We start from the raw sequence: 13,395 nt of genomic DNA on the forward strand, positions 1-13,395 counted from the left end.
GCCTTCCTCATGATGGTATAAAGCTGGAATGGCCTTACAGAACGTGCAAAGAAGTAGTGACTGGGAACCTGCCATTGTGGTACAGCAAATTCTGGTAATTCACAGAAGGGGCAGAATCCCCCAGATGGAAAGGCAGGAGTTGTAAAGCCAGCAGCAGTTGGGGCAGAGAAATTTGCCTGCTATACTCTACAGCTAGTGGTGTGCTGATGGCAGATGTGCTGCAAGGACATGTGACACCCTTTGCTATACCATTATCCCTGTCAGAGGAGGCTGCTGAGAGGTCATGAGATATAGCCGGGGTAGACCTGAAAGGTGAGTGAGGAGGAGCAGAATTTCTTGCCTTTTTTTTGGCTTTCAGGTGCTTTTGTCAACGGGCTGAGTGGTGGGAGATGAAATGCCTTGCCAAGCATGTGATACCCAAATCTCTGGTATTTTTAAGGTGGCTACTCTCTACTCTTCCATGATGACTGCCTCATTGGGGTTGCGCCTCACCCTCACTTTCCTCCTCTGCTCTATCCGGCACCCAAGTCAAACCACTGACCTCATCATCATTATCCCCTCCATAGGCGTGCGCACAGAGTGTGCCAGGTGTGCCCAGGCACACCCTAATCACCCTGTGCAGAACAGATTCCCCCTACTGACCTGACTCCCCCTCCTTCCCCCCCACCCCGAGCTCTGCCAGCTTCCCTCTTCTCCTATCCCCCCAGCTGTTGCTGCAGAATGTTTTAGGGTGAGTGCGTGAAGGGCCAGTAAATTTTTAATTTACCACCCCATCCCTTTCTGAATGAACATCGTGAGTGATTGGTAGTGTGTGTTTGAGCTTTGGGGTGCACACCCTAATTCCATAGGCTGCGCACACCCATGATCCCCTCCATCCTCATCATCACTGGAACCAACTTGGCAATAATGGTATTTGGTGCACTTTAACTTGAGGACTGACTACACAGGCACACTTCACTGGCAAACTACAATATACTGCAGTAAAACTGCACTGACGCACTTCAATTTACTGCAGTAAAAGTGCACTGACACACCAATATGTTGCAGTAAAAGTGCCCTGACATACTTCAGTATATTGCAGTAATTCATTGCTTCAGCCAAACAGGGTTTCGAATGCACTGTGCACTGCACAGTGCATTGTGGGGTGTTCATCGGCCTGAACAAACGGTTGAACGCCCTGAAAATTCTGGTGTTCATGCCAAACTTCTGCTCAGGCCGAACCGTTTGCCCAACACTACTTGCAGTGGTGGAACTACCACCATAGCAACCCACGCGGGCGCTATGGGGCCCGCAGCCGAGTGGGGCTCGGCAGTGGTGTACTAACTGGGGGGCGGTCCGCACCAGGTGGCGCACGCTGGGGGGATGTCAGGCAGCGTATGAAACAGTGACAACAGGTAGGCATGGTAGCGGCAGCGGCGATGTGCGCAGGGAGATCCCAGTTCAGGTGGACTGACCCATTGGGCATAAATATAGGGATGTCGGCTGTACTTGACACACTGCTGTGCATTCTACATTACGTTCTAACAGCCCAGTGAGTACAACTCCTCCCCCCCTCCACAGAAAAGGAAGAGGCTGCATCGGCTCTGCCCCCTCCCTCCCCTCTGTTCCTGTGTCCGTCCAAGCTCCATCCAGCCCATGTGCTGTGTCTCAAAGGAATGTGGGGGCGGGAACGTTTACACAAGTAGCCGACAGCTACAGAAGCTAGTGTGAGCATCCTGGGAACATCCAAGTGAGTTAGCAGCACTGTCAGTGCCCAGATTCTGCCCTCTCTCTCTCTCCCAAATCTTTTTCTCTCCCCCTCTTTCCTCTGTTGTCCTCCAGCAGAATTAACTCTATCCAAAGCATTTTCTTTTAACCAGCCCATACTAATAGATGGCCACATCATGTTTCTTTAGCCAGTGCGATCACAGACATTGCATGTGATTCGCACCGCATTGCTGTGCAAATCACATGCGATGTCTGTGCAATGCAAGTTCAGCCATACAAACTTATGGCTGAAATCACATCACATTCACTCCAAAATGGTGCAGGACTCTCTTTTTGTTCCGCACTGGAATCGGATCACATGGGTGTTCACACCTATGCAATCCCATTCTTGCACCATTTTACAGTTCGCACTGCAATCTGAAAACTGATCTGGGGATGTCATTAACTTTTCATTTACACCCATAGCAGTTTACAAAGGGCAGTGTGATTGCCGACAAGCGACATGCAATGCAGGAATCCGCAGTAGAATTGCGCTTCTATGTGAACCAGGACTCAAGTGGGTTCACACTGATGCACGGTGGTTCAGTTGCAGTACAGGTGTATACACAGTTTTCCTGCATTTAACTCCATTTTCACTACAGTCCCACAGACTTCTATTAGGTTACACATTTTTGCAACATTTTCTGAAAGCGCACCAAATGTCCTCTATACTGCAACTTTGGTGTGCTTTTAGAAAACACAGTAACATTATAAAAACTAATAGAAGACTGTGGGACTGCAGCTACAAATGGGGATAAAATGCAGAAAAACTGCGTATACCCCAGCACTGCAACAAACTCCAGGACACCAGTGTGAACCCAAAGGCTTCAGGGTGCAGGGTGCTGTGTAATGTAAAGGGGTCCAGATGTGCAGGGGGTTGTGTAATGTAAAGGGGTCCAAATGTGCAGGGGGATGTGTAATGTACAGGGGTCCAGATGTGCAGGGGGTTGTGTAATGTAAAGGGGTCCAGATGTGCAGGGGGTTGTGTAATGTAAAGGGGTCCAGAGGTGCAGGGTGCTGTGTAATGTAAAGGGGTCCAGTGCTGCAGGGGGTTGTGTAATGTAAAGGGGTCCAGAGGTGCAGGGATTTCTGCAATGTAAAGGGGTGCAGGGGGTTGTGTAATGTAAAGGGGTCCAGAGGTGCAGAGTGCTGCGTAATGTAAAGGGTTTCAGTGGTGCAGGGGGTTGTGTAATGTAAAGGGGTCCAGAGGTATAGGGGGTTCTGTAATGTAAAGGGGTGCAGGAGGGTGTGTAATGTAAAGGGGTCCAGAGGTGCAGGGTGCTGTGTAATGTAAAGGGGTCCAGTGGTGCACGGGGTTGTGTAATGTAAAGGGGTCCAGTGGTGCAGGGGGTTGTGTAATGTAAAGGGGCCCAGTGATACAGGGGGTTGTATAATGTAAAGGGGTCCAGATGTGCAGGGGGTTGTGTAATGTAAAGGGGTCCAGAGGTGCATGGTGCTGTGTAATGTAAAGGGGTCCAGAGGTGCGGGGGGCTGTGTAATATAAAGGGATCCAGTTGTGGCAAGGGGGTACAAAGTAGTATGCAGGGGGCACAGTGGGGTGATTTTACATTTTACATTTTAAAGTTGGGGGGTTGGGGGATGCCAGATATAGGATCCACCCCGGGTGCCAAATGCTCTAGGTACGCCCCTGGGGCCCGGTGAGGATGAGGAATGTAAGTTTACTGTTTACTGTTAAGCCTCTCGGGTCCCGACACACGCAGCCGCATACAGCAGGAGGCAGGAGCAGAGAGCAGAGTGGGCGGGAGCAGAGTGGGCGGGGCAGAACGCTCGAGCGCGCCTGTAAAGGGACATCGTTTTCGGCACATGAGGAGGCTCTGGAGTCTGGATAGGAGGTAGGGAGTGGGAGACTGTCATCTGTTTTGCACTGTTTTGCTATTTTTGTGTGTGTGTGTTTGTTGGGGGGGAGGGGGCCCATACAACATTTTGCTATGGGGCCCTGTGATTTCTAGTTACGCCCCTGCTTGCAACTATAATATTCAGTATATGTTTTTTTTTTAGTTTACATTCCATTCTTATTCTTCATATTTGTGCACAGGTCAAGCTGTCCAGTAAAATTGACAAGGATTGGGGCAAACCATAACACTTTCAGGAATTTTTAAATAGTTTCAACAGTCTTTTTTTATAGCCCAACAGAATTCTAAGTTTAAACAAGTTAAATACATTCCTGGTTCATCACAACAAAGGGTGTGCAAAGACCCTTGATGAAGACAGAGCTGTTTGTCTCCAGTTAGCACACAGGATTACGTTTTCCTAATTGTAGAGCTATCAGCATAGGGAGCGGAAGACCACTACAGAGAGGCCACTGCTTCCACACAGAGAGCAAGGCTCATTTTGTGCAGCAGGCTGGCAGGGGACAGGCTTTTCTGCTCAGGTTGTGCCTGCTTTCTAAAAAAATTGCAAGACTTTGAGCATCTCATGTTTTGATGCATCTGGGAGATAATTTAAACTGAATGTATATTTGGGCTTTAATTTAAATAACAAAATCACTCTGGGATACTTTTAAACCATGGCCAATCCCCCAGCCAACCCCCTCTAAACAATCCCAACAGTCCTTCTTCAGGTCTACCATGTCACTGCCTGTGAGACATGGATGCTTCCCATTTGATGGCCACTGGTGGGGTCCTCTCAGGAGATAGAAGAGGATGACGACTTCACAGGGAGGTGTCAACAAAATAGTGGTTTCAGGGTGCCATTGCAGTCCCCTGAACCTAAACCTGAAGCTGTGAGAGACCTAGGTGAGTATATCTGCCTTCACCAAGTAAAAGGGGGGGGGGGCACTACCTTAATGAGTTAGATTAGGGTAGGAAGGAGGTTGAAAAAAAAAATGTTTTTGCCCGGAGTGGGGGCTTAAAACCATATGAAAAATACATTTGTGTTGTAAGCACCCCCGGCAGTGTTATAGTTTGTCCTATCCCAGATCACGGTTACTTTTGCCAGGCAGCTAGTAAAAATATTTTTTTAAAAAGGCATGTCAGATAGAAAGAGGAATTTATTGATTTATTTTGTACGATCGTTACATGTATTTATTGCATGCAGTTATTGAAATACAATATTTTTTGTAGGAGCCGTCCTTTAAACAAAGTTCATATAACCTTGAATTTTGTGTACATAGCTATTGATTTTACTTGTTGTATGAGATATTACGCATTACACATTTAAATCCTGCCTGGAATTTTTCTTTAGGACAGTGTTTTGAAGAGTGTAAGAGGTCATAAAGCTGCAGATTATTGGAGTTCTCATTATAAGAACACCCATTTAGAGAGGAAACAGAGGACAATGAGAAGTAAGAAGTAAAAGTCACATGTTCGCCTTCATTTGTGTAACAGGCGGGCAGCTGATTGTAACAGGCAAATGTCCGGATTTGCATACAAATAGAACATGCTAGGCTCTAGTCATTCTGCAGTAAAGTACAGAAAGTAGAGTACAGCACTGAAACACTGACCTTATCTCTGAGCAGTGCTGGATTCAATTTTGTGGAGGCCCCTAGGCAGTCAAAACCTTGGGGACCCCCTCACAGGTTTCAGGATTTTTTTCCGTGCGTGCGCTCTAGTGGGATAACATTAAACAAAGTAGTGTGCACATCGGATGTTAGATGGAGATGACCATAATTATTGTACATTACACGTAGGTAGGTTGCACCAACATTTTTTACACACTGACAGCTGAAAGAACATGGGCTTTTAAGAGACCACTTAGTAACATGTAACATAAATTTGATGTCTATGGTTTGTTTATGGTTTATCTATTTTAAATTGTTATTGGGTACATTACATTAACGCAGTGTTTTCTCTATAGAGTCTTTAATGCAAAGTTTTTGTTTCTTGGAGTTGATTCATTTTTTCTATTTTTTGTAAACAATTTAAAGTGGTTGTAAAGTGTGCTGCTTCCCCCACAGCCCCCCTTAATACTTCCCTGAGCCCCCTCTCGATCCAGCGATGTGTACGGGGGAGCCTCAGCTGTTCCGTGTTTCTCTCTCCTCATTGGCTCCCACTGTTGTCAATCACAGCCAGCGAGCCAAAGGAGAGAGAGCAGGGGGGCGGGGCCAAGCCACAGCTCTATGTGTTTTATGGATGCATAGAGCATGGCTCAGGAGCCAGTATGAACCAGTGCCCCCATAGCAAGCTTGCTATGGGGGCACTGGTCAAGGGAGCACTGGTAGAGGACTCGAGAAGAAGTGAATCGGGCTGCTCTGTGCAAAACCACTACATCGAGCAGGCAAGTATAACATGTTTGTTTTTTTGTTTTTTACAGGGGAACCTTTAAGACCACTTTAAGAAAACGTCATTGTAATTTTCGTTCAAAATCAAATCAATATTTTAATCTCTTGGCGTGGGGTCCATAGGCGATCCGGCAGTGAGCTCCTTTATTATTTGCATCTGGAGACCCTTCTTTTGGGTTAAACAGGCAGCACTGGCATAGATCACAGGAAGTTATTGGCTCACAACATAGGTGTGCACAGCCTATAGCATTAGGGTGTGCACCCCAAAGCTCAGACACACATGCATGTGCGTGTGTCTACATGTATATGGCCCTGGTACATTAATCTCCCTGCTGGCACAGTGAAAGAGAAGTGCTTAAGCACTTCCTATGGAAGAGCAGGTAAGAGGGAGATCTTTCCCGTCTCCCCGCCCCCACACAGAGCAATAACCACCTGTGCACTAGGTGATTAGGGTGTGCCCAGGCACACTGGCACACCCTGTGCGCACGCCTATGGCTCACAATATTTCTGGCTGATCAACAGATATTTTTGCACTTTAAATTTAACAGATATAAGAAAACACTTGCAATTGTATATGATATATATAAGGTTCCCCTGTATTTAGGCTCCAAAAGCCAGCCAGAGGAAAGGGGACGGGGTTAAGTGTTGACTGCCTAGGGGCCTCCACAGAGTTTAATCCAGCACTGAAGGAGTTCAAAACAGCTTTAATCGTTGAAAAAACAACCAACACATTTCAGGAACAAAGCACTCTTCCCCTTCATCGGGGCTCAGTAATGTGAAGGTCTGATTGATTGAATGTTTGAAACTGGAGACACAGCGGACTGACATTACAAAGATATGGGCAGGAGCGATGGAGGAGCAGGGTATACACCGCTCCTCCACTGCCCCAAAGATGTTGCTTACAGGACTTTTTTAACATCCTGCCAACGCAGCACCCCAGTGTGAAAGCACTCAGGCTTTTACATTGGGAGGCGTTTTTCAGGCACTTTACAGGCGTTATTTTTAGCCCTTTAGCTCCTGAAAAATGCCTCAGTGTGAAAGGGGTCTTAAACTGAACACATATTAATTACACAGGTTCTGTAAACTCACTTGGTGCCTTATCTGCAATAAATTAGCCTCAGAACTTGTGTAATTAATATGTGTTCAGGTTTTGGCAACCTTAACTACAGAAGGCCTGTTATGGTCAACTGTTTCTCATTGCTACTTGAGTAGCTATATTAGGCCTTGTTTACATACAGTAGGTCTGCTTCTAAATTTGCTTTCAAGCAACTTTTAAGCCGGGTTCACACTGGTAGGACACGACAGTCGTACCACTTTGGATCCGACTTTGCCCTGTGACTTGAAGTCTTCAATGAACAGGGCTCCGACTTTGATCCCCCGACAATACCAGGAACTGTGTCTGGTATGAATCTTTGGGGGAACTCCACGCAAAATGTTTTTTAAAAATGGCATGGGTTCCCCCTCCAAGAGCATACCAGGCCCTTCGTTTGGTATGGATTTTAAGGGTAACCCCCATGCCGAAAAAATTGCGTGGGGTTCCCCCCCAAAATCCATACCAGACCCTTATCCGAGCACACAGTCCGGCAGGTCAGGAAAGGGGGTGGGGATGAGCGAGTGCCCCCTTCCTGAACCGTACCAGGCTGCCTGCCCTCAATATGAGGGGGTGGGTGCTTTGGGGCAGTGGGGGGGCCCTCCCGCAAACCCCAACAACCAACGGCCAGGGTTGTCGGAAAGAGCCCCTTGTCCTCATCAACATGGGGACAAGGTGCTTTGGTGTGAGGGCCCCCCCGCCTGAAAGCACCCACCCCCCCCATGTTGAGGGCATGCGGCCTGGTACAGTTCAGGGGGGGCACTCACTTGTCCCCACCCCCTTTCCTGACCTGCTGGGCTGTGTGATCAGATAAGGATCTGGTATTGATTTTGGGGGGAACTCCAATGCCGTTTTTTGGCGTGGGGGTTCCCCTTAATATCCATACCAGACCGAAGGGCCTGGTATGATCTTGGAGGGGGAACCCATGACAGTTTTCTTTTAAATTTGGCGTGGAGTTCCCCTTCAAGATCCTCAGAGCACAAGTCGCATGCCAAAGTCGGATCAGTTAAGATGGTGATCCGACTTTGGTCCGACTTTGATCCAACTTCGATCCAACTTCAGTGATATTCAATGGGCTGAAGTAGGATCAAAGTCGGATCAAAGTAGTGCAGGGAGTATTTTCAAAGTCTGACGACTTGTGTCGGACCAGTTAAGACGGCTCTTATAGAGAAACATTGATTTTCACACGTCATGCGACCTAAGCTCCCAATGTCGGAGCGTTTGTCGTACCAGTGTGAATCTGGCGTTAGCTGCTCAGAAGCATACCAAATAAAACCAGAAGCAGCCACATGCAGCTCATAAGATAATCATTAACACCCGAGGCAAAAGCAAGTCAATAAAACACCTGTCAGAGCCAAGCACATAACTAGAGCTATAGCCAAATGTAAAGATAGAAAGTGCAGCGCTGGACTTATGACAAAAACATATGTGAATGATAATGGATCAATTATTCAATCAATTAATTAAATTAATGAACCACAGTAAATGATTTCCAAACAATAATAAGAAATTAACAGTAATTAAGTGCTCAAAAAATATTAAGTGTTGAGAAAAGCAATAAATCAATAAAGTCCAAAAATGTGATGTGTAAAAATTCAGTACAGGATCTGAGATCAGTTTTCCACCGTACAGTGCTGCCCACCACCTAATGGTAAAAATGAAGGCTTACCAAAAAGCCTGTGACTACCCTTACTCAGGGGGGTCAAAACAGGCTTAGTAGAAGTGGATCATCACGGAAATACTCCAGGACACGATGCTGGGAAGAGTCATCAGCCTCCTGCTTGGACGACCAGCTGGCGAAGTGTTTCACAAGGTGCTGTTCCAGGATCGTTTTTCATAGAGCAGTCAGGTAGTGCTTCCACACCTTCCAGCTAAGGTTCCCTTTCAGAAAGGTCCTGGAACAGCACCTTGTGAAACACTTCGCCAGCTGGTCGTCCAAGCAGGAGGCTGATGTCTCTTCCCAGCAGTGTGTCCTGGAGTATTTCCGTGATGATCCACTTCTACTAAGCCTGTTTTGACCCCCCTGAGTAAGGGCGGTCACAGGCTTTTTGGTAAGCCTCCATTTTTACCATTATTATCATTCACATATGTTTTTGTCATAAGTCCAGCGCTGCACTTTCTATCTTTACATTTGTTCTATGTGCCCTCATATCAGGGTTATAGTGCACAGCAGCAGGACCTTCTTCACAATTTTATTTTTTATTTAGGTGCAGGCGGAAGGCACAGGTGTACTGTCCAGCTCCACTGCCGGCAACCTGTAAAATTCTATGAGAGGCTGACACTTGTTGCAGCTGGACAGGGCTGGATGCTGCAATGAGCAGTACTAACATTTAAGGCAGTATGCACCCAGGGAAGAATGCCTGGAATGCATCTAGGCTACCTGCAGCATTGTGTGGTGGCAGTGAACACACAGGGTCCAAGTTTGCCAATAACAGTATATTGTAGAAAAATTCAACAAGTACAAACAGGCCCAGTGAGGAAGCACTCCTGACGCCACTTACAATGGACACAGCGGTGGAACAGCTGTTTGCTGAATGAAAAATGCCAAAAAGTGTCTGCCACAAGAGCAGAATGTGGCCTGGTGGGTCCACACCCAAAAGGGTAGGCTTCCTGGAAAAGGTAGACTTAGTCCCTGCTTTGTCACTACTCCTCCGGAACCTTTCCCTATGCTAGCCACTCACATAAAGCCACTCGCACAATCTCGGGAGCTGGAGTCTTAAACTCTCTCTTATCCAAGATGGCCACCAACATCACATGGGGCGCTAGCATCCAATCGGATAGTGGCCCCCCGTTACCAAGGGAATCATAGGGGAACCAAGATCTCCTGAACTTCCTTCCCCATCTGCATTACCATTGAGGTTGAGCGACCGCTGCAGTGGAGAATACAAACTGTACCTGCCTACACCCAGACTGCCCAGGTTCAATACAATAATGGGGCAAGGATAGAAACTTGTGTGCCTACTCCTGATGAAGGAAAAGCAGGTTCATACATCTGTCCAAATTGTTCTACATAAAAGGATGTTGAAAATTCTTACTCCTACCTCTGTCTCTATGACTTTTTCACAGATGGTTGAAAGGTTATCCCCATATTCTCCAGGACTACCTATAAAAACAAAAAACCATTGTGATGAGATGAGCCAAAATCAATACAAACACTTCTAAAATTACGGGGAATCCACAGTGCTCTCTTAAAGCAGATAGTTACAAGTCACTTCCATCACAAAGCCAAAAAACAAGGTGGCTTGGCATATGCTAGCAGAATTTCATTCAAACATTTTGGTGTTTCTCGTTGGATTTTCTAATGGATATTGGGGTCCTAAAAGGTGTTAATTTTTGACCCTAGTGACAAAAAGATGTAAGGGAGCAGAATGGAAAATGTTTCTCAAACAAAATTCTAATGCCTCGTACACACCATCGGATTGCTGGCCAACAAACCCGTGGACTTTTGTCCGAAGGGCGTTGGCCCAAATTTGTCTTGCATACACATGGCCACACAATTGTTGGCCAACAATTACGAACGTAGTGACATACTACGTTGTTTTTCAGCTCTTTAGCACCACCCTTTGGGATCCTTCTGCTAATTTCGTGTTAGTAGAAGTTTGGTGAGTGTTGATTCGTGCTTTTCATTTCGCACTTTTCATTTCACGCTTTTCCGTTCGTTTCTGAATGGCCGTTCGTCAACCAGCCATGTTGCGGAATCGGAGGAGATAACGTGTTATTTATTATTGGCCTTGGAGTTATTGCTTTGACATAATTTTTTTGGTTGAATAATGATTTGATTTGGTATATTTTCTATATTTTTGGATGCATAGAATGCACTTTTTGGTTAAGTTCTATTGGCAGATATCAGGTCTAATTTTATTTGTTTTCTTTTTTATTGCACAATAAAAAAATTGTGGAGAATAATACTTGGCTATGTGTTGTGCTTCAAATGACGGTTTGGGAGTAGGCAGTTACATTTAAAAAAATACAATGTAAAATTGACAAGGAACACCAACATAGTTGTATCTTTGATCTTATAAACTACGGGATAATGGTGTTGTGGTAACTTGCCCAAATAAAAAAATTAAAAAAGCATAATAATATTATTCTTGGTATCACTAGAAAAAAAAAACATTTGAAAATTAGTTTGCAATAACTCCATCAGTATCACCAGCAAAGCAGCTTCATTATTATCCCATTAAAGAAGAAGAGAATTGTGCGCTGCATTTGGAGATATCATAATTTGCCACGTCGCGAATGTTAATTCTCCATTACGAACGCTAGTTTACAAGACCGACCGCTTCCAGCTCGTCCTTGTTTCCGAGCATGCGTGTTTGTACTTTGGACTTTTGTCCAACAGACTTGGTGTACACACGATCGGAAAATCCGACAACAGACATTTGTCCGCGGAAAATTTTAAAACCTGCTAGCCAACATTTGTTGGCGGAAAGTCCGACAACAATTGTCCGATGGAGCATACACACGTTCAGATTTACTGCCAACAGCCTGTCATCGAACATTTCCCGTCGGAAAGTCCGATCGTGTGTACACGCCTTAACAGTGAATTTTTTTTTGTTTGGGAAAGCCCATTCATTCCAAAATCGAATGTTAAATGCAAAAGAAGTACTTTTAAACAACATTCATCAAGTCATCGAATGTACTGGTGAGAGTTTTCATATGACTGTTCATGAAAAAAAAATTATTTGAAAATCTGCTAGTGTATGGCCAGCTTTATTTCTCATTTTCCTGCATGCTGCTATGCAATCATTCCTGTTGTCAACTAGAATGTCTGATTAACCCTTACACGCCTAAGCCTATTTCTGACAATTGTTGCTTACAAGTTCAAATCCGTATTTTTATCTAGAAAATTACTTACAACCCCCAAACATTATATATCGTATATACTCGAGTATAAGCCGAGTTTTTCAGCACATTTTTTTGTGCTGAAAATGCCCCCCTCGGATTATACTCGAGTCAAGCACTTTTCTGCAGCAGAGAATGACATTTTCCAAACTGAATTTGGGGCGCCGTATCTCTGGGCCACTAGGTACTAGGTGCTAGGTACCCCAAACTTGGTGTGCAAACCCAGTGGAACTAGCACTACAACCTACCCAAAGCTAGGGTTCCTAGCACTAAGTGGCCCCGGGATACTGGGCCCCAAAATCGGTTCGGAAAATGTCATTCTCTGTTGCAGAAAAGTGCTTGACATTTTCCAAACAAATTTGGGGCTCTGTATCTCGGGGCCACTTGGTGCTAGGAACCCCAACTTTGGATATGTTATAGTTCTAATTCCACTGGGTTGCACACCAAATTTAGGGTTCCTAGCACCAAGTGGCCCCGAGATATGGGGCCCCAAGGTTGGTCAACTGTGTCCATCTACAGCAATGTCATTTTGGGGACCCTTTGGGTCCAGAGACCCCAAATTTTGGCTGCAGCTAGGGGGCATCTAGGAACCCTTAACTACCAAGTTTGAAGTTTGAGGCTTGCAGTGAGGCTGCAAATGGGCATTGTTGACCCTCTTTTCCACTTACAGTAGCTGCGCATTTCTCATCTCACACTAGGCTTATACTCGAGTCAATAAGTTTTCCAGTTTTTTTTCTTTTTTTTTTTTCTTACATACTCCATTTTATTGAAATGTTAAAAAAAAAAAAAATATTCAAAAGCAAGACAAATATTTCCCATAAAAATGTATACCAGAGACAGAACATTTCAAGTGCATAGCTTTTACTTCTATGATGTGTTCAATGCAGGTAGTCGGAGGAAAGTTGGTCTCATTTATCAAGCTAGTACACTTACACATACAACACAATAAAGGCTCTAGCCCTTCCTGCTCTGTCCAAAACTTAAAAAAAAGTTTTGGTTGTAGTTGAGCTTTAAGCAGCTACAACATGAAATCCAGAATGCAAAAAAGCATACAGAAAACATGAAGCAAAACGAACATGGCACACAACAAGGTGTACATCTACTGAGTTCCAGTGTCCATCTGCGCATCTTGAGATTGTTCAGCCAGTTTCTCATCATTTTCTAGGGTTTGCTGGAGCTCATGAATTGTGCTGAGGAGGACGTGGAACTGTTTTCGTCTTAACTCCAGCTTGTCTTCAACATTCTCCTTGGTGTGAGACAGCTGCTTTAGCTCCTTGTCCAATGCTTCCAGTTGCTTTAATGTCTCATGGCGATCTGGATGATTCTGTATCACTTTGGCTAATGCATCATACTCTTGGTGATTCTTTCGGATCCGCTTGGCCTGTAAAATCTGTTTCTTGCATTCAGCTATTTTCTCATGTGCTGCTGCAATACTGCTCTCAATGTCACTGTAGATCTTCTCATAGTTTTCCAT

At 45.2% G+C, this 13,395-nt stretch overlaps 1 protein-coding gene and 1 pseudogene across 1 annotated transcript in view; both read right to left on the bottom strand.

The window, feature by feature from the left end:
- LOC141110639 (cell adhesion molecule CEACAM1-like) overlaps positions 1 to 13,395 on the bottom strand; it is an 82,736-nt gene that overhangs the window by 27,674 nt on the left and 41,667 nt on the right. The window contains exon 6 of the mRNA XM_073602107.1: positions 10,118 to 10,179. Coding sequence (XP_073458208.1) covers positions 10,118 to 10,179 — 62 coding nt within the window. The remainder of the gene's footprint in view (positions 1 to 10,117; positions 10,180 to 13,395) is intronic.
- LOC141110644 (THO complex subunit 7 homolog pseudogene) lies at positions 12,819 to 13,395 on the bottom strand (annotated as a pseudogene).

Source organism: Aquarana catesbeiana, linkage group LG10, assembly GCF_042186555.1.
Source record: "Aquarana catesbeiana isolate 2022-GZ linkage group LG10, ASM4218655v1, whole genome shotgun sequence".
Taxonomy (NCBI): Eukaryota; Metazoa; Chordata; class Amphibia; order Anura; family Ranidae; genus Aquarana; species Aquarana catesbeiana.